General features: G+C 36.9%; 1 protein-coding gene across 3 annotated transcripts in view; it reads right to left on the bottom strand.

Moving 5' to 3' along the window:
• NRK (Nik related kinase) overlaps positions 1-22,355 on the bottom strand; it is a gene marked incomplete at both ends in the record, with an annotated part of 140,826 nt that overhangs the window by 73,678 nt on the left and 44,793 nt on the right. For all 3 annotated transcript variants that reach the window (XM_079727935.1, XM_079727936.1, XM_079727937.1), the window contains 2 exons: positions 3,358-3,429; positions 4,746-4,802. In XM_079727935.1, coding sequence (XP_079584061.1) covers positions 3,358-3,429; positions 4,746-4,802 — 129 coding nt within the window. The remainder of the gene's footprint in view (positions 1-3,357; positions 3,430-4,745; positions 4,803-22,355) is intronic.

Genomic DNA, 22,355 nt, shown 5'->3' with positions numbered 1-22,355 from the left:
CTTATAGCTTTAGCTGTAAGGTTAGGTTATTTATTTGAGATGTTTCTTGTTTCTTAAGGTAGGATTGTATTGCTATAAACTTCCCTCTTAGAACTGCTTTTGCTGTATCCTACAGGTTTTGGGTCCTCGTGTTTTCATTGTGATTTGTTTCTAGGTATTTTTTGATTTCCTCTTTGATTTCTTCAGTGATCTCTTGGTTATTCAGTGAAGACTTTTAAATTAAAGATACAGTTAAACTCCTGTTCTTAAATCCAGTGAAAAATGATACCTTTGGCTTATTTTGGGCGATGAATTAGAACAGGGCCAACTGGCCTTAAAAGCAATTAATGTGTGAACCTCTAACTATCTTTAGTTCTCCTCAGCGTTTCCCTCAATTACCTTGACTTGAAGACCTGGAGGTAGGGGAAAATACATCTGTAGAACATTTTTTTGCATTTCCCTAGGATTTTCCAGTGGACTTATCCATAAACATTCAATTACTATAAAAAAAAAATCTAGACACTTGTATGTCTTTGGGGGAGGGGATGGAGACGTATTTCTCCACTTGGTAACCCCAGTGACAGACTCTCTTTGTACTTATTGTGTAATAAAGGCATGAATGAATAAAACAATCACTTGTAGCATAAGAATTATATTAGAAGTTCAGGTTCCAGTTTCATCCCAGCCTCCCAAGGAAGCTTGGTTAATAAGTTTCCTTCGGATCCCCTTAACCTGTTTTCTACAAGGTAAATATTGATCCTTGTGGCTTTCATTCTTGCAATGTAGGACCCTTAAACTTTCTGCCTCCCTTGTGATGTTGCCCTTCTTTGAAATTGTAACAATATCTGCAATCATATAGGAATAAACCTCAGAAACTAGCAATTCTTTATGTACAGGGGCACTCTCAGTTCATAGCAAGGCACCAAGATTCTGCTGAGAGAAATATGAACTCATAAAGAGTGCAATAAATAAGAATGAGATGATGGTGTGAGGATAAGAACACAAAGAAAAGGTTAAAAAGAAGCACAGGCTAGATTGAGTCGTTTAACTTGTTTGGTAGTTTGATATCAAAGAGCTTCCTTTTCTTTCTGGGTAAGAAATTTCATGTCCTCAGGCAGGAAGAGGAGAATGGCTGGGCTCTAGGCTGCTCTGTAATTACATTTAACCATACTTTTAACCTTGTTATAGACAGGCCAAATATTCTGGTGCCATTTTACCTATGAGAAACCTGAAGCCTAGAGAGGTAAGGCTACTTTCCCAAGTACTTCTTGGCTATTTAGTGGTAGACGTGGCATTTGAACTCATGTTTCTGAACTTCCACATTATTGCTCTTTCCATAACCTCCTGACTTAATGAGATGTGTGTGCAAGTCACAAACTCTTTACCCCAAAGGATTCAGGGTGATTTAGAGACGCTAACTGGCCGATCACTTATTTTTCTTAGTAAAATATATAATCAGAGGATACAAAGTTCCCAACTAGAAAAACTTTTAAGAGTGGGTTTCCCATATAAATGTAAACTCCCCCAAAACCAATAGACCAAGATCAGATATGTTTGGAAAGCATTAGTATGTTTGTCATTCTCAATTAACAGGAAGTTGAGCTTGTGAGAAACACATAAGTACATTATATCCATCAGGCCAAGTGGGTAATTTAAAACTGTCACATATATCCCAGTAATATGATGCTATAGCATTTCCTGGCTCAGGGCCAGTTGATCCCAGAGTGGCCTGAATATCCTGCTTTTTGTCAAGAAGAGGCAGCTCAAGGATGCCAAAACTTGCTTTGAAATTTCACCCAGTTCTAGAATCAAAATGTTTTTCCTTATAAAAAGAATATCAGTGAGGGTTTGGAGATGAACTTTAAATGAATTTATTAACACAAATGTTTGATGAAACCAAAATTGGTGAAACAATTATAATTTTCATATCTTACCTTTCATAGCTTCTTTTTTTTTAAAGAATGTGATCATTTTATTATTATTATTATTTTATTTATTTTTTTGGCTGCATTGGGTCTTTGTTGCTGCGCACAGGCTTTCTCTAGTTGTGGTGAGCGGGGGCTACTCTTTGTTGTGGTACATGGGCTTCTCATTGCGGTGGCTTCTCTTGTTGTGGAGCATGGGCTCTAGGAAGGCGAGCTTCAGTAGTTATGGCACGTGGGCTCAGTAGTTGTGGTCCGAGGGCTCTAGAGAGCAGGCTCAGTAGTTGTGGCACACGGGCTTAGTTGCTCCACGGCATGTGGGATCCTCCTAGACCAGGGATCAAACCTGTGTCCCCTGCATTGGCAAGTGGACTCTTAACCACTGTGCCACCAGGGAAGTCCCTTTCACAGATTCTTGATCAACCAAAGCATGTTATTTATCAGTACTACCTGTTACTTTTGGATATGCTTTGTCTCCCAAGATACACTGTAAACAAAACAGGAGCCCAGTACTTACTAAACCAATCATGAAACTCTTTACCAATACCTTCCTAATATAACTAGAAAGTTCTTCTGGATGTGATTGTTAATGGAAAAGGTTATTTTAAATGGGTCTGGGAGCATATTTATTAAGACACAAAAGGTTGAAAATATTTGACTACTAGATAGTTAACTGCAGGGGAGACAATTAAGAAAAAATATATCAAATATATTGTAAGAGCAAAATTCTACATTTAGGCCCAGAGAATATTTTGATAGATCACTAACATCTAGATCATCAACATCTCCTGAAAAAGAATTTCCTTTGCCAGCGCTTATTCTAGAGCCAGCAAATTATCAGAGTAATAGAGACTGCTTTGTAAAGCAGTTAAAAAGCTTCAAGTAGAAAGCACTTTCATACTCCTTCATGTATTCAAGTACTGTGCCAGATGTCTCAACACTCTTAGGCTGGGTAGCCTGTTGGTTTTCTGTCTTCTACTGGTCTCACACATACAAAAAAGTAGTCATCATTGTGCTCATATATGATGGCAATGTTTCTTAGAATCATAATGGGGGAAAAGTCAGTCAGTCCGGAATAGTGTGTAAAAGGTGTAAAAAGGACCTTGCCAAGTCCAATTTTAGGCAAAATTCACTCTTGTTTGCATCATCTCTTTTGTTATTACTCAGCTAAAGGGCATAGAGCACTGTGAATTTACTCAGTCCTTCATCTGCAGTCAACACTTACCTGTTCAGGGAACCATTTCTTCTAGGCTCTGCTTTCTGATAGATGCTAGTGTTCACATATAATGAATGAAACTATGTGAATATGTTAAAAACATAAATATGTTATCACTTTTAGGCAAGAACATTTTAGTGGTGGCCTTCTAAAGATAATGATACAACACAAAGGGACTAGTTTAACTTGAAAATTAAAGGAAAGACGGCTTGGGGGCTAATGAAGGCTTTCAGTACTTACACTGTATCTCCACCCGACAGACTTTTGATATTTATTCACTCTCACTCGCCTCCCTATTTCAGGTAAAGGGGTCTGCAAAGCCAAGAATAAAATGTTATTAAACCCACTGGTACACTCTGAAAATGATTTATTCTTAAGTGCTTTGTGCTTTCTAGTACTAAATGGAAGAGTAACATAATATTATTCCTCTCTCAATTTTCGCTAATAGTTTTAATAAAAAATCAGATTCTTATATATACAGAAACTTGGCACCAAATTCATAGTAACAAATTTAACTGCCATTAATGGGATATTACAATTTGATGTTAATAAAGTGCTATTTCCCCCCAAAAATAAACAAGGTAATTGACACTATCTATGGGCTGAACATGATTTTTAACTATTTCAAGTTAGAGTATCTGAAATGTAGATTAAGTGTGGGTCAAAGTCTCTCAAGTTAAAAAAAAAGAAATAAGTATTTTAGAGAGTCTCACTCAAAAAACACCAGGCTGATTATTTGGAAGTCATGGTTTATAGGGCAAAATAAGTCCACAAAACCTTAAAATTCATTGAAACTCATGTTGGTTTGCAACATTTGACATTTACTAGCAAAACAAAAAGCATGCAACTCTTAAAATAGTTTCAGCAATTCACTTCCTGCACAAATTGGAAAAGAACAGTTTATGGCATTGATAACAACTCAGTTAACATGTACAATTTTTCAAATATAATATTTGAGAATTTTCCTTTAGGGTGTAGTGAAGTGAAAATGTTTTGACCTTTGCTATGCTCATGCTAATATTATCTTGAGAAAGTGAGGCACTCATGCTAAAGAAAGAGGACAGAAATCAGGGCTTAACAAATTCTATGAAAATATGTTATGAACCACGACACAGCTTTATGAATGTTAGCAGGAACAGTGCGAATTAAACTGTCTCTCTCACGCATCTGTCAGAAAATACATGAAAAATGTGTATCTCAGACAAGTTCTTTTCCTTCTACCTGTCATTGAAAATCTAGTGGCCTCAACTCTCAAAAGGAATGGTTGGGGAGGGAAAGAAATATGATGAAAGAGAGGACTAACACAACATTAGAGGAAATCTACTTTTTACTATCCCTGGAAACAGATAATCAACTAGAAATAGACAGGAGTACAGATATTTTTTCATTTTTATAGAATACTAAAATATATAGCACTTTCATTGTGAGTAGAAGTTTTTACGTGTAAGTGTAATAAATAATAAAAATAATATACTAATGATAGAAATAATATTAAATGATAAATATAATAAATGCAGATTAAGATAATTATATATAACAATGATAAAAAAATACAATATTTTCTGAGCTGTTTATCACAAGACCATAGTCTACTAAGGGAACAGAATACAGATAGGAGGTAATATTACCTTACGAGCATTCATCACTTTAACAGCTGTAAGTGCACCAGTCTTTTCATGGAGTCCCTGAAACACAGGATAGTAATAAACATCAAATGCTGGCTATATAATCTAGCAATCAAGAAGTAAACAAAGTAAAAAATATTAAAATTAAATAAGGTTAAACATTGTAGCCTAGTATGAAATATAAAATATTATATAGAGATTAACTATAAGGTATTACGTAGAGGACAGAAATATTAAATTATGAACATTTTAAAGAAACCCCAACCATGTCACTCAAAAAATCAAGCAAATTTATGCAGTTTTGCTTTTTATGTTTGATTTGAGTAGTGGACATGATTGGCCATTTGAAGGCATTGCTTTCTTAGTATCTTTAATCTAGGTTTACATGGCACTGAAGCACCCAGATAAAAACTAAAAATTTCAGACTGGAGATAGGGAAAAAGGAAATGTCTTATTGAACATTTTTCCAACTGATTACGTGGTACTATGCAGACAGATATTTCTATTGAACACCTCTTCACATACTAAAAATGTTTTTTCCATAATGATCACAGAAAAGAGTGATACATAATTAATTCAATGGCTTTTAAACCATTTAGTGTGCCCTCAATCATATGAACCAAAAATATTTATGAACAGGAGTTCTGAAAGATTCTTTCTTATTGAAAACACTCTGAATTCTAAGAACTTGGACTTAGAAAATGTGAGTACAAGTTACAGGTTTATAATTTTCAAAAACGAACACAGAGGTTTGGAACAAGAGTTCTTATTTTGCGGCTGGTGCCTTTTAAAATATTTCAAGCTGTAGTCATAGAAAAAAATCAGTCTGATATTGATATGAGTAAGGCTTGAACTTGAAACAGAATGCCTTTTCTGATAGTTCTCCAGCAGATTTGATTCTTCAGCTGTACTGGGTTAGACAGTATCTCCACAGAATTCAGGTTCACCCATAACCTCATATTGTGACCTTCCTCAAAAATAGGGTCTTTGCAGTTGCTATCAAGTTAAATGAGGTCATACTGGATTACAGTGGTCAGTGACTAGTATGTTTATAAGAGAAAAGGGAGGGACATTTGGACACACACACACACACACACACACACACACGGGAAGATGGTCATATGAAGACAGGAAGAAAGTGGAGTGATGCAGCTATGAGTCAAGAGATGCCAAGGATTGCTGGCAACCACTAGAAGCTAGGAAGAGGGAAGGAAGTATTCTTCCCTAGAGCCTTCAGAGGGAGAATGAATCTGCAGACTTACAGCCTTGAGAACTATGAGAGAATAAATTTCTGTTTAAAGCCACCTAATTTGTGGATTTATTACTGCAACTGTAGTAAACTAATATAGGGGCAAAACAAAGGACTGTCACTAGTCACAGATCTCATGTGAAAAACAGCCACACTTTTCAACTTATAGAATGATCAAATGAGGGGTGGTATTTCTGTATAATATTTTAAATATCTTGGGTAACCTGTCAAGTGAGTAACTATGCAGAAGATCGAGATTCCTTGATTTCAGGACAGTGATACTTAAATATATTGTTAGTTTGTTGTTAAACCTCTCTTATAAAGCATATGCTTTGAAGTATATGAATACTGTTTTTAGACGATTCCTACAAGTTTTCTCATCAAAATAAAGCCAACTGATCAAAGAAGCGCAAAAGAAAAAGAATCCCACTCTACCATTACTATCAATGTTACATGCTATGTGAGTGTCAAAACTCCATTTTCTCCACTGATATGTTTGATAGGATTTAATCCCATACATTTAAGGTTACTTCAATCCTATTGATCAAGCCACTGTTTGTAAATGAAGCCATGTGTCAGAAATGGATCAGAAGACTTTCAAGGAAATACAGTAACTCTAGAAACACCAGCATTTTGATTGAACTCCAGTTCATGCCTAAGAACTAACATTAAACAGCTATACTGGTTAGATTGTTGTAGCACTGATGGGGAATGGCATGGATTGTTGGTTTCAGTTTATGGAGTCAGGCCTGTGAGAGTCAGGTCAAGGTGTTTTGTGTTCAGTTGTGTCCTCCAAAAGAATATGCTGAAGTTCTAACCACTGGTACCTGTGGGTGTCACCTTTTCTGAAAATAGGGTCTTTGTAGATGTAATCAAGTTAAGATGAAGTCATACTCAATTAGGGATGGCCCTAAAGCCAATAACTAGTGACCTTATAAGAAGGGGAAAATTTAGACACAAATACCCAGGGAGAATGCCATGTGATGACAGAGGCAGAGATTGGACCAGTGTGTCTACAAGTCAAGGAAAACCAAGGATTGCTGGCAATTGCCCAAAGCTAGAAGAGGCAAGGAAGGCTTCCTCCCTAGTGCCTTCAGAGGGAGAATGGCCCTACAGACACTTTGATTTTGGAATTCTAGCCTCCAGAATTTTGAGAGAATAAATATCTTTTCTTTTAAGCCATCCAGTTTTTGGTAATTTGTTACAGCAGACCTAGGAAACTAGTACACAAGGCTAGAAGGATAGAAACTAAGCAAGGGAATAGGGCTGGACTTGGGATACAGTTCAGAAACTAATGATCCAGGTATAAGGAAATGTCTAGGATCAGGTGAGCAGTTTTGGGTGGAGCATGACAGTTACCAAAGACTAGGATTTTTAAAGGAAAGGAAAATGTTGTAGGTTATTGACTGATCAGAGAAAAGTAATTAATATTTTAGATATTAACCCCTCATCAGATAGATGATTTGCAAATATTTTCTCTCATTCTGTAGGTTGCCTTTTCATTTTGCTGATTGTTTCTTTTGCTGTGCAGAAGGTTTTTTGCTTGATGTAGTCCCACTTAAGTTTTTGATTTTGTTGCTTGTGCTTTTGGTGTCATATCCAAAAAATCCTTTCCAAGATCAACGTCAAGAAGATTTTCCCCCTATGTTCTCTTCTTGGAGCTTTACAACTCCAGGTTAAGTCCTTAACCCATTTTGTGTTAATTTTTGTAAGTGGTGTAAGATAGGGGTCCAATTTCATTCTCTTGCATGTGGAAATTTAAATATGTTGGAGAGTCCCACATTTATTTACAGCTCTGGGAGAAAATATATATTAATATTTTTATCTATTTAGCCCGTATCATGACGTAGAAAATATTGTTTTTCTAATTATTCCCATAAACACTTTTTAGTCAAATTTTAGTGTTAACACTTTTTAGTCAAAACACTTTTTAGTCAAACTTTTTAGTCAAATACAACATGTTGGAAACTGGTTCTCACACACCCTTTAGAGGAGTTAAAATATTTACTTCCTAGATTCTAAGAGGTTTTTGTGAGCCAAAATAATATCCTGTGCCACACAAATATTTGGCTTGTTAGCAAAGGTATTAGCCATATATTGCATTATTTGATCTATGGCTAGTAAACCACAAAAGTTTTTACACTCTGGAATACACAGCCATCATACTCATGACACACATTAGTGAGATAACTGAATATCTTTAAAAGGTGCCACCAATTGCCATAGAACAGAGAAAATCAACTTGCTTCCATCCTCATTATCTGGGATTTATTCTCTCACTTGAAAACTGCACAAAATTATTTTGACAGACAAGGAATCCTAATGTGGGGTTTTAAAAACATGCTCACTGTGTCTATAGAGGAATTAAACCCCAGATCTTGGAACCATATATGGGGTTAATATGCCGAACCATTATGCAAGCTTCCATAGAAGTCTAGAATATGCAGATAATAGATAAATGGAAAACTGCTTCCTGTTAACTTAGTATTTCAGAGACTATCTTCTGTATCTTGACTTTTAAACTATTTTTATTTTAAATCATAATTTCAGACTTAGAGAACAGTTTCAAAGACAGTACAAGAGTGTTCTTGTATATCCTTCACCCAGCTTCTTTTAATGTTAACATCTTATATGACCATGGCACAATTGTCAAAACTAAGAAATTAATATTGGTCTAATACTCTTAACTGCATTAGAGAATTTGTTAGGATTTCCTCAGTTTTTACACTAAAGTCCTTTTTGTAGGACTTGCATTGGGAACCTGCATTCCATTTAGCTGTCATATCTCCTTAGGCTCTTGCAATCTGTGACAGTTCCTTAGTCTACTTTTCTATTTTTCATGAACTTGAGACTTTTCAGGAATACTGGTCAACTATTCTATAGAATGTCCTTCACTTTGGGTTTGTCTGATGTTTTCTCATGATTAGGCTGAGGTCATGGGTTTGAGGAAAGAACACCACAGAGGTGAAGTGCCCTTCTCATTACATCATGTCAGGGGTACATGGTATAACCATGACTGATCACTGGTGAAGTTAACCTAGATCACTTGGTTTAAGTGATGTCTGCCAGGTTTCTTTACTGTAAAGTTACTATTTGCCCCTTTCATACTCTATTCACTCTATCAATCAGAAGCGATTGAGGTTGCTTTTGAAGAGGGATAACACTATTCTTGAGCATTTATCTAAAGAACCTAGAAGTCATCTTGAGATAAACAATATTTGTTCAGTGGTGCCATCTTGTGGTTCACTGACTACATAGAAGCTGTTTTGTGATTTTAGCTGAAGGTCATGTTGTCATAAACAGATTGTCTCCCAAATGAGATGTTGAACCAGCACCAGCAAATTCAATTTCTAGAATGTGCCTTTTATCAATTACAATGTATGTTTTATGAAAATTTAAACACTATTTGTAGAAAACACACATAGAGAATGCTAAGAAAAGAGTTTGGCTTTGAATTCTAGATTGAATGTTAAATAATCTCACATTTCCCACTGGTCTTAGTGACTATTAAACAGGAAAATCACAAGGAAAACCTTAAACTATAAATGTGGGTTTTTTGGGTCTGATTTTCCTACCATCAGTAATTCCAATAATATCATGCAGGAGGTACTAACTGCACTGGATTAGGAGTGCTCCCTTAAATAGAGTTTGTGTGCAAAGAATGACCTTTTAATTCTCAAGCATCACAGAGCAAGAAGAATATTTTCCTAGCTCTCATTCCTACCATAAGAATCCCTCTCATATTTTTTAATTAATTTTTATTGGAGTATAGTTGCTTTACATTGTTGTGTTAGCTTCTGCTGTACAGCAAAGTGAATCACCTATACGTATACATATATTCCCTCTTTTCTGGATTTCCTTCCCATTTAGGTCACCACACAGCATTGAATAGAGTTCCCTGTGCTATACAGTAGGTGCTCATTAGTTATCTATTTTATACATAGTAGTGTATATATGTCAATCCCAATCTCCCAATTCATCCCACCTCCCTTCCCCCCAGTATCCATTCATCCATTCTACGTCTGTGTCTCTATTTGTGCTTTGCAAATAAGTTCATTGGTATCATTTTTCTAGATTCCATATATAAGCGATATTATACAATATTTCTTTTTCTCCCTCTGACTTACTTCATTCTGTATGACAGTCTCTAGGTCAATACACATCTCTACAAATTGCACACTTTTGTTCCTTTTTATGGCTGAGTAATATTCCACTGTATATATGTACCACATCTTCTTTTTTCCATTCTTCTGTTGACGTACATTTAGGTTGCTTTCATGTCCTGGCTATTGTAAATAGTGCTGCAATGAACTTTGGGGTGGATGTGTCTTTTTGAATCATGGTTTTCTCTGGGTAGATGCCCAGGAGCGGGATTGCTCGGTCATATGGTAGCTCTATTTTTAGTTTTTTAAGGAACCTCCATGCTGTTATCCATAGTGGCTGTATCAATTTACATTCCCATCAACACTGCAGGAGGGTTCCCTGTTCTCCACACCCTTTCCAGAACTTATTGTTTGTAGATATTTTGATGGTGGCCATTCTGACCAGTGTCAGGTGATATCTCATTGTAGTTTTGATTTTCATTTCTCTAAAAATTAGTGATGTTGAGCATATTTTCATGTGTTTTTTGGCCATCTGTATGTCTTCTTTGGAGAAGTATCTATTTAGGTCTTCCGCCCATTTTTTGATTGGGTTGCTTTTTGATATTGAGCTGCATGAGCTACTTGTATACTTTGGAAATTAATCCCTTGTCAGTTGATTTGTTTGCAAATATTTTCTCCAATTCTGAGGGTTGTCTTTTCATCTTGTTTATAGTTTCCTTTGGTGTGCAAAAGTTTTTAAGTTTCATTAGTTCCCATTCGTTTATTTTTGTTTTTATATTCATTACTCTAGGTGGTGGGTCAAAAAAGATCTTGCTGTGATTTATGTCAAAGTGTTCTGCCTATGTTCTCCTCTAAGAGTTTGAGAGTGTCTGACCTTACATTTAGGTCTTTAATCCATTTTGAGCTTATTTTTGTGTATGGTGTTAGGGAGTGTTCTAATTTTATTCTTTTATGTGTAGCTGTCCAGTGTTCCCAGCACCACTTATTGAAGAGGCTGTCTTTTCTCCATTGTATACTCATGCCTCCTTTATCAAAGATAAGGTGACCATATGTACATGGTTTTATCTCTGGGCTTTCTATCCTGTTCCATTGATCTATATTTCTGTTTTTGTTCTGGTACCATACTGTCTTGATTACTGTAGCTTTGTAAGATAGTCTGAAGTTAGGGAGCCTGATTCCTCCAGCTCCATTTTTCTTTCTCAAGATTGCTTTGGGGTCTTTTGGGTTTCCATACAAATTGTAAAATTTTTTTGTTCTAATTCTGTGAAACATGCCCTTGGTAATTTGATAGGGATTGAATTGAATCTGTAGGTTGCTTTGTGTAGTATAGTCATGTTCATAATATTGATTCTTCCAACCCAAAAACATGGTATATCTCTCCATCTGTTTGTGTTGTCTTTGATTTCTTTCATCAGTATTTTATAGTTTTCTGAGTACAGGCCTTTTGCCTCCTTATGTAGGTTTATTCCTGGGTATTTTATTCTTTTTGTTGCGATGGTAAATGGGATTGTTTCTTTAATATCTCTTTCTGATCTTTCATTGTTAGTATATAGAAATGCAAGAAATTTCTGTGCATTAATTTTGTATCCTGTTATTTTACCAAATTCATTGATGAGCTCTAGTAGCTTTCTGGTTGCATCTTTAGGATGCAAACTGTGACAGTTTTACTTCTTCTTTTCCAATTTGGACTCCTTTTTTTCTTTTTCTTCTCTGATTGCCATGGCTAGGACTTACAAAACTATGTTGAATAAAGGTGGTGAGAGTGGACATCCTTGTCTTATTCCTGATCTTAGAGGACATGCTTTCAGTTTTTCACCATTGAAAATGATGTTTCCCGTGGGTTTGTTAAATATGGCCTTTATTATGTTGAGGTAGGTTCCCTCTATGCCCACTTTCTGGAGTGTTTTTACCATAAATGGGTGTTGAATTTTGTTGAAAGATTTTTCCTGCATCTACTCAGATGATCATATGGTTTTTATTCTTCAATTTGTTAATATGGTACATCACATGGATTGATTTGTGTATATTGAAGAATCTTTGCATCCTTGGGATAAATCCCACTTGATCATGGTGTAGGCTCTTTTTAATGTGCTGTTGGATTCTTTTTGCTAGTATTTTGTTGAGGATTTTTGCATCTATGTACATCAATGATATTGGCCTGTAATTTTCTTTTTTGGTGATACCTTTTTCTGCTTTCATTATCACCGTGATGGTGGTTTCATAGAATGAGCTCAGGAGTGGTCCTCCCTCTGCAGATTTTTGGAAGAGTTTGAGAAGGATATGTGTTAGCTCTTCTCTAAATGTTTGATAGAATTCACCTGTGAAGCCATCTGGTCCCAGACTTTTGTTTGTTTGAAGATTTTTAATCACAGTTTCAATTTCAATACTTGTGGTCTATTCATATTTTCTATTTCTTCCTGGTTCAGGCTTGGAAGGTTGTACCTTTCTAAGAATTTGTCCATTTCTTTTGCGTATAGTTACTTCTAGTTGTCTCTTATGATTCTTTGTATTTTTGCAGTGTCAGTTTTAACTTCTCCTTTTTCATTTCTAATTTTGTTGATTTGAGTCCTCTCCTTTTTTTCTTGATGAGTCTGGCTAATGGTTTATCAATTTTGTTTATCTTCTCAAAGAACCAGCTTTTAGTTTTATTGATCTTTGCCATTGTTTCCTTCATTTCTTTTTCATTTATTTCTGATCTGATCTTTATGATTTCTTTCCTTCTACTAACTTTGGGTTTTGTTTGTTCTTCTTTCTCTAATTGCTTTTGGTGTAAGGTTAGGTTGTTTATTTGAGATTTTTCTTGTTTCATGAGGTAGGATTGTATTGCTATAAACTTCCTTCTTAGAACTGTTTTTGTTGCATCCCATAGGTTTTGTGTTGTCGTGCTTTCATTGTCATTTGTTTTTAAGTACTTTTTTATTTCTTCTTTGATTTCCTAACTGATCCACTGGTTACTTAGTAGTATATTGTTTAGCCTCCATGTGTTTATGTTTTTTACACTTTTCTTTCTCTAATTGATTTCTAATATCATAGTGTTGTGGTGAGAAAAGATGTTTGATACGATTTCAATTTTCTTAGATTTACTGAGGCTTGATTTGTGACCCAAGATGTGATCTATCCTGGAGACTGTTCTGTGTGCACTTGAGAAGAAAGTGTATTCTGCTGCTTTTGGATGGAACGTCCTATTAATATTAGTTAAGTCTATCTGGTCTAATGTGTCATTTAAGGCTCGTGTTTCCTTATTAATTTTCTGTCTGGATCGTCTGTCCATTGGTGTAAGTGGAGTGTTAAAGTCCCCCACTATTATCGTGTTAATGTTGATTTCCCCTTTTATGGCTGTTAGCATTTGCCTTATGTATTGAAGTGCTCCTATGTTGAGCGCTTAAATATTTACAATTGTTATATCTTCTTGGATTTATCCCTTGATCATTATGTAGTGTCTTTCCTCGTCTCTTGTAATTGTCTTTATCTTAAAGTCTATTTTTCTGATATGAGTATTGCTACTTCAGCTTTCTTTTGATTTCCATTTGCATGGAATATCTTTTTCCATACCCTCACTTTCAGTCTGTATGTGTCCCTAGGTCTGAAGTGGGTCTCTTGTAGATAGCATATATACGAGTCTTGTTTTTGTATCCATGCAGCCAATCTGTGCCTTTTGGTTGGAGCCTTTAATCCATTTACATTTAAGGTAATTATCAATATGTATGTTCCTATCACCATTTTCTTAATTGTTTTGGGTTTGTTTTTGTAGGTCTTTTTCTTCTCTTGTGTTTCCCACCTAGAGAAGTTCCTTTAGCATTTGTTGTGGAGCTGGTTTGGTGGTGCTGAATTCCCTTAGCTTTTGCTTGTCTGTAACACTTTTGATTTCTCCATCGAATTTGAATGAGATCCTTGTTGGGTGGAGTAATCTTGGTTGTAGGCTTTCCCCTTTCATCACTTTAAGTATATCTTGCCACTCCCTTCTGGCCTGGAGAGTTTCTGCTGAAAAATCTGCTGATAAGCTTATGGTTATTCCCTTGTATATTATTTGTTGCTTTTCCCTTGCTGCTTTTAATATTTTTTCTTTGTATTTAATTTTTGTTAGTTTGATTAATATGTCTTAGCATGTTTTTCCTTGTATTTATCCTGTATGGGAATCTCTGCACTTCCTGGACCCATATAATTCAAATGTTGGTGCATTTAATGTCCCAGAGGTCTCTGAGACTGTGCTCAGTTCTTTGCATTCTTTTTTCTTTTTTCTGCTCTGCAGCCGTTATTTCCACCATTCTATCTTCCTGCATACTTAGCCATTCTTCTGACTCAGTTATTCTGCTATTGATTCCTTCTATTGTATTTTTCATTTCAGTTATTGTGTCGTTTATCACTGTTTGTTTGTTCTTTAGTTCTTCTAGGTCCTTGTTAAACAGTTCTTGTATCTTCTTGATCTGTGCCTCCATTCTATTTCTGAGATCTTGGTTCATGTTTACTATTATTACTGTGAATTCTTTTTCAGGTAGCTTGCCTATTTCCTCTTCATTTATTTGGTCTTGTGTTTTTATCTTGCTCCTTCGTCTGCAACATATTTTTATGTCTTCTCATTTTGTCTAACTTACTGTGTTTGTGGTCTCCTTTCTGCAGACCACAGGGTCATAGTACCTCTTGCTTCTGGTGTCTGCCCTCAGGTGGGTGAGGTTGATCCAGGGGCTTGCGTAGGCTTCTTGGTGGGAGGGACTGCTGCCTGCACTCTTGTGGGTGGAACTGAGTCTTGTCCCTCTGATGGGCAGGGCAGCTTCAGGTGGTTTGCTTTGGGTGGTCTGTGAGCTTAGTACAAATTTAGGCAGCTTGTCTGCAGATGGGAGGGCTGTGTTCCTGTCTTGCTGGTTGTTTGGCATGAGGCTTCCAGCACAGGAGCCATCTGGGTGGCCATCTTGTCACAGAGACACCTGAGGGGTGGCCATCCTGTCATTGGCTCCTCCTCCAGGTGCAGTCATCTGAGGGCAAGGCACCAGGTTTGAGGCATGCAGGGTGCTGGGTGCTCGGGCCTGGTGGGCTCCATCTCAGCTCCAGAGTGTAGTGTTAGCAGGCTCAGCCGGTGCCTAGGGTCCAGTTTATGTCTCAGATCCGAGTTTCACCCTCTCATATTTGAGTAACAGAAGATATGTAGTAACAATTTTTTGTAGCCATTCCTGACTCTAGGCTCAAGCCTATTGACATTTGGCACCAAATCACCTATATTTCCACCTCAGGCAACTGTCTGTCTTGTCAATAAGCTCATTTATTTTATTTAAGTTTAGTTATTAATAGACGAAGCTCATATGATATGATTTTTAGGGGCAACAGAAGGTCAACTACTCAAAAAATCTCCCCCTCCAATCCACCTTACAACCCACTACAAAGTATAAAATCATTATTATGGCCTCAATTTTATTAAAGGAATGATACTCTGATTATTCAAATGTTAGCTGAGAAAAAGACAGATTGATTTATCATTTTTCATTAACACTTTAGCATGAGTTATAGGATCAGATTAAATAACTGCAAGAATGATAATGAACAGTTAAGTATTGATGGAGGCAGGAAAGGTCTAGAGTCTGAGGAGTTCCAGGAGAGATTGCTCCTCAGCCATAATGAAGGTAGGAGGTGCCTATAATGGGTAAAGGTGGCTGAGAAGGCATTCTCAAAGTGTGAGGGAGTAAAAAAAATGGGGGGCGGGGTGGAGAGATGAAGAGACAAAATGCAGCAAGTCACAATTTTACTTAAAAAATATACAGTACTGGGGGCTTCCCTGGTGGCACAGTGGTTGAGAGTCTGCCTGCCGATGCAGGGGACACGGGTTTGTGCCCCGGTCTGGGAAGATCCCACATGCCGCGGAGCGGCTGGGCCTGTGAGCCATGGCCACTGAGCCTAAGCATCCAGAGACTGTGCTCTGCAACGGGAGAGGCCATGACAGTGAGAGGCCTGCGTATCGCAAAAAAAAAAAAATAAATTAAATAAAAAAAATATATATATATGTATATATATATATATACACACACACACACATATATATATATATATACATATATATACAGTATTTAAGATGTATTACCTGAAACAATTACAGAATGAAACCAAATACGAAGACTAGTTAACAACATGAACTTGTTGGTCCCAAATATAGACTAAGTACAGTTTAAAGGGTTCAAGAGACTAAATATATGATAAAACAATAAGGTCTTAAATAAAGTCCTAAGAAACGTCCCTTACTAATTTATGATCATACTATTTTCTAGGATTATACTCCAAAATATAGTAATTAGGACAAACTTGTATTCTTTTTCCAGGACCATTTGAAATTATCCAGGAAGGAACACAAATTCCTCAATGTGTTGATTTCAATTTGGCAGTGATTTGTGTTCTTATTAATTAATTAATTTAGACAATCAAATAAGCAGCATTATTTCATCTGCTTCCCCCAGGAAAAACAGAGTTTATTACTGTATTGTTGCTCTTCAATGGCTCCAAGCTGAATATAAGCATTGTGAATCTGTCCTATGAACATAAAATGTGACATGTCCCTGAATTTAGGGCACTAGTTACATATAAAACATTGTTAAAATGTATATGTGTCTGCTTTAAAAAAAAATTACAGGAAAATCTTTATATACATAACAAAATAAATGAAGTAATGGCCATAAAAGAACTCTCTGGTTTACAAATGGACTTATACTAGCTTTCATTAAACACCAAATTCCTCAAATTTATTTTTGAGAAGTCAAATTACCACATTTCAGATTATTTCCAATCTGAGGGAATATATCAAAAGTAATAAAGCAAGCTCAACTTGTAGATTGGGAATCCAGAATCAAACTATAGATTATTTAATGATTACAGAAGAAAATTACAAATTGTCAGTATCCTGGTCACTTGAAAGTTAGCCTTATTTGACTTCTAGCAGACCAACCAGTCCATCATACTTCCTTTTGGCCCACAGCATCTCAAGATTTCCATTTTTGTTTGATTGGCTTATCTTCTGCCTTTGGACCTATTCAGATGGTGATAAATAGCTATTCCACTTATTCATTATGATTTCTGTTAGGAAATCTAGAAGATAGATGTAGATATGGAAGGAAGAGTAGGGAGAAGAAGGACAGTAGTAGAGCAGGGAACAGGTGACTGCCCCAGGCAGGGCCCAATCTTCTCAAATCCTTTATTATACAGAACCACATTGACAATGATAAATAAGATATATGGGTAAATTAATTACATGCAGACAGTTACAATGGAAAAATAAATTAAGGCAATAAAGTCTAGTTTTCAAGTACATAATCATATCAAGGATTTAGTCACTCCATCAATAAACTCAGGTAAAAAATAAAAGTTCCTGAAATCTGGGAATATATGTCTTATATTTTGGTATCTCTAGTGCCTAGCACAACGGCTAGTTTATAAGACCCTTTTAAGGAATACTAGTTAAGTGAATGATGAATAGTAACTGGGAAGGCTTCCTGAAAGAGGTAGAATATCAATTGGACCATGAAGATGGCATAGCATTTGAACAGATTCTGAAGGGCAGGATGGACCCAGTGAGTGACACACCATGAACAAAGACTATGAGGTAATACAGATTATGAAGGCACAGCCACTGAAGAAGAAAAGAAAAGGGAAATGTGGGAGTGGCCATAAATAGAAGAGAGATGGAAAGGAGAGAATACAAGTGTGCACCTGTTTTTGTAATGCCAGAAATTTCAGTGTAAATTTTTAAAAAATAAAATCTTGTTTAAAAGAGGACAGAAGTGATCACTGAGAAATTAGCCATTAGTAGTATAGTACTTTATGACTGGCTTTTGTTAGTTAATGGTCTAATGCAAAGCTCAGGGTGGTTAAGGCAATGAAAAACCAGCACTGAATTGCAGTAATGATCAATTTCTTGGGGATTACACATTTTAAACCATAACAAATGATTTAAAATAGCAGTTGTGACAGCTGTGTTGGAAAAATCCATCATTCTGCAGCAGTTAATTACCATGTTTTTTTCCCCCCGGAAAGAACACAAGACAGTCCTCGATGGCCTTGTAATTTTGATTAGGCTAAAAACTTTATTTTTAATAATGCAGTTAAGGAAACTGTTGTGGAAAGACTGCCAACTATTCGGCAATTCCTACATAGTCCTTCTAGTTATTTACTTTGCCTTCTGTTGGCAAATCTAAACCACATAATCCCCAGGGCATTCTTTCTTTCTTTTCAATTGGTTTTGTGGTGGCAAAAGGCCACAAGGCACTCACTGCACTCATGTCCATTTGGTAACCTTGTTTTTCATTCACACAGTTTTGTCCTTCTAGTCATTTGTTTGGGTGCCAGCTTTCTCCTAGCAAACAAACCAAGTGAGGCTTCAAGGCCACCAAGAGTGCAGCCCTAAACAGCATTGACCGAGTACTTCATGCTGTGCTGTGGAGGGATAAGACAACGTGGCTAACAGGATAGTTTTTGTCAGCATCCTGTCTATGCAGAAAAACAAAGCCATGGGTCTCAAGAGAAATTTCAAAGGTTAGCAAGCCCATAACCCTGCCTCCAAGCAGGGACTTTCCTTAATCAATATTTGAGATGGGAAGTAAAAGTGGTTTGGTCCTTGTTTGAAAGGTCTTTTCCTTTGCTTCCCCTTTTAGTCTTCATCACTACCAACAAGCTCAACGATGCCAAAGGAACAGATGAATTTGGAGCAGTCAGGGCTTGGAGGTGTGGCCAAGATTGGAGAGGATCTAGCACAGACTGGTAGTAGTGGTGAGTGGGTAGAGTTGGGAGACGTATAAGGGAACATGTTAGTCACCCTACACCTCACCACTTATCCACCAGGAAGATTTATTTATTCTAAAGATTGCCAAAGGAAGAGATGCAGCCTGTTAGGGGAGCTCCTTAAAGGAATTCCATAGACTTTAACTTTAGATTTGCTTTAAAATGTTGTAAGGAACTCACAGATGTGTAGATGTTTGAAAAGCACAATTTGATAATTGACAAGATTATTAAGACTCACAATTTTTATAACTCCCACAAAGCCTAGTACAGTGCTAGGACACAACAGCTGTGTTCATTAAATTTGATTGATGGGAAATAATAGTTATTTAACTGACAAGGGGCATTAAAAAGACTCTTTGATTTGATATTTGCATGAGTACCCCATCATCACAAAAATCTTGATACAACCAAATGTATCAAAGTTGGAAAATTCTTTTTGGATATGACTTTCTCCTTTTGGAGAGAATTCAGAATAAGCAGGAGCAGATATTTCTGGCTTTGAGCAGATGGAGCCTGGAGTTGAATAAATACTATTTTAACCTTGACACCTTAGGATAGAAGGCTTCCATAATCAAGTTGCTACAACTTGCAGAACTTGCAATTTGGGGGGAAACAGGAGCTACACTTCCTTCAAGAATAGTAACAAACAGATTGTTGCTGGACTTTATATTTTTTATGACAGTTATCACTTTTAGGTCCCTATGAAGAAGTGTCATATCCGTATAAATATATCATGAGATTTAATCTGCATTCATGTTGTTTCAGCAACATAAATGAAACTTACATTATAAGTTGGTACTTTATATTTCTGAGGCCTCATAAATTCCTTTTACCTAATTAGTCTATTTACCTATCCATCTCCACTATTAGACTGGCAGCTCTCTAAGGACAAATTTCCTCTCTGTATATCTTTATACTCTAGCACAAAGCCTGGTATATCACCATCACACAGCAAATATGTGTTAAACTAAAGCAAGTCAGTCTCCATATGGAGCTCTAAATAGGGGAGGACAATGCATGGGCAAAGGTGTGTATGTATGTGTGTGTGTGATGGTGGGGGAGTGTGCAGAGATATGCCAAGTTACCTGGGCAAAGATTTGGAGAGAGGCCAGAGTCCAATGTGCCCTATGATACACTGGATTTTCTGACAAAGACTGAAATGCTGCACTGCAGCAGGCTACTCCAGGAACTCAAAGATCGTTACTTTTCCATAGATGAATTTCATTTTTGACCCTATAATCACCTTTGTGGTTCCACTCTGAGGCCACTCAAAGTTCCTCACAATTCTCTTTGGTCAGAGATCCTCAAGGGAGATGATATGTGCTAGTCAGAGGGCATGATCTTACCTAAATAATAGAAGTACCAAGGCTCTTGCCAAATTGGTACAAGTTTGGTTTGTCAGGTGAAATTATCTAATTCTTATCCATGCTTCCCTTAACCCATGGCTACTATTCCCAAAGCTTCTTCAGTAAAGATCTGCTGTTTATACCCCTTGTGGCTATATCTACTACAACTACATGAGATGGCAAGAGTTCCAAGTTCCTCACTTCTTTTTTTTTTTTTGTTAGAAAACCCCCAAATTACCCAAACCCTGGCTAAATGGAGCCAAAGAATATGTACTGAAACAGAAATTTTGTAGCTAAAAAGCTACTAACCATCAGCATAGTCCAACAGAATAATGTTTTTCCTCATCCAGAAATCTGGGACAGTCATAGCCATGCTTATTAGAACTGTGAAAGGAGTCGGAAGAGGGCCTTCATGGTTTAGGTGTCTATGTAGCTTAGAAACTGCCCTGTAATTTGAGGCAGTTATGTATGCTTATACAGCAGCTTCAAATGAGTTTTATTACCCTTGTTATTACTCCTGCAGGAAAAATAGGTCAAAATATGTAGTAACATCATTTGCAAATGGAGCTGCTCTCTATTGTGCTACAGCATTCAAACAGCAAATTGCTCAAAATGGACTATAAGGTTCAATGTTCTTGGCTGCAGGATACACACAGCTGGAAATAAACGAATAGCTACTAGTAGGCAACTAAGGAAAGCTCTCAACACACTGCTATGTGGCAAGCACGTCAGTGTCCACGGGGGACAAAAGTATAAAGCCATTGAGTATTTGTGCTACAAATGGGTGACATCATGAAAACTTTGATGCTGGTCACAAACTCAGGTTTAAAGTCAGCCTGTAACTATGCTCATGCTGAGTAAACTGTGTAGGAACTCTGTGAGACTAGGGACCACACTATGTCAAATGCTCTGAAAACACTTCCAAACAGCTTTGTCTATAATATATAGTGAAATAATGATCAAGTGAGAGATGATGATTTAGTTCTCCATGTGTGAAGCTTCCCCACAGTGATATCTTCCCCCTCTGAAGGCCCATACACTACAAAAATAAAGAAAGAACTCAGCTACTAGAAGCCACTTTTGTATTCAGATTTTTTCCTCTCAGTTTCCATTTTCTTCCATTGCCATAGATAGTATCCTTTTTTTTTTTTCTTTAAGGTTTGTCTGGGCTTGACCATGGGGTAGTTGGTGAGGGCATGGGCAAGGGCAAAGGATGAAACCCTCTATAAGCAAACAGGCTTCAGCATACACTAGATAATGCTTCTTTGCAATGTCACAATGTTTTAACACAGATTGCTTTCTTTATGCAATGCATGAATCAGTTAACACTCATGCAAAATGCATTCCATCTGCTCACACAGATGAAAGCTGCAGTGTTTTCAATTCCATCAAATAGCACAGCTAGTTGAAAGAAAAAGACAGATGGGTAAGGAAAGAGACTCAACCAAACGAAGCAGCTTTGCCTCAAAATCTACCCAATCAAAACAGGATCCTCAACTCTCCCAGGTTTGTCTACAGAGGTACAAACACAACACCCTTAGTATGAAGCTAAGGTGGAGAGGATGCTGATGCCTTAAAGAAAAAAAGTCCTTAAAAACCTAATTGTCTCCATAATCTACAGCAGTGATTAGCAGTTCTCAAAGGCACCTTTGAAGCACCTATATTTGACAGGGATGGACACTAAGACTTAGGGAAATGCCAAGGAGAAGGGAAAATGGAAAAATAAGGAGTAGTGGGGGAAGTGAGAGAACAGGCAGGGCATAGAAAAGATTGAGAAAGGAGATGAAGAGAGAAAAATGGCTTCCACAGAAGATAGGCCAAGAAACACCAACAGCTTTCAGGGTCTAATCAATGCTCGAAAGCATAGATGTGAAGAAATTAAAGGACATTTTCCACCAATATTAATTTGGTAATTTATCACTAACTCCCTATCTCTGCCAGCCTCAAAAAGTTTGGGGGTCCTCATTCTAGCCCCTAAGATGACTTAAACATACATTTCATTGAACTGACCTTGAATTGACCTTTGTGGGCAATACTCCATGCCTTAGATGTTTACTCCCTTATTACTCCACTCTGCTACCCCATTCCTTCAGGAACCTGCTCTGGCCTTTTCCAAGTCAAAGCATTAGCTAACCTTCTCTTACTGATGTATTGGGAAGGTCTT

This window comes from Hyperoodon ampullatus (assembly GCF_949752795.1).
Source record: "Hyperoodon ampullatus genome assembly, chromosome: X".
In the NCBI taxonomy this organism is placed as follows: domain Eukaryota; kingdom Metazoa; phylum Chordata; class Mammalia; order Artiodactyla; family Ziphiidae; genus Hyperoodon; species Hyperoodon ampullatus.
This window is presented reverse-complemented; position numbering and strand designations above follow the sequence as displayed.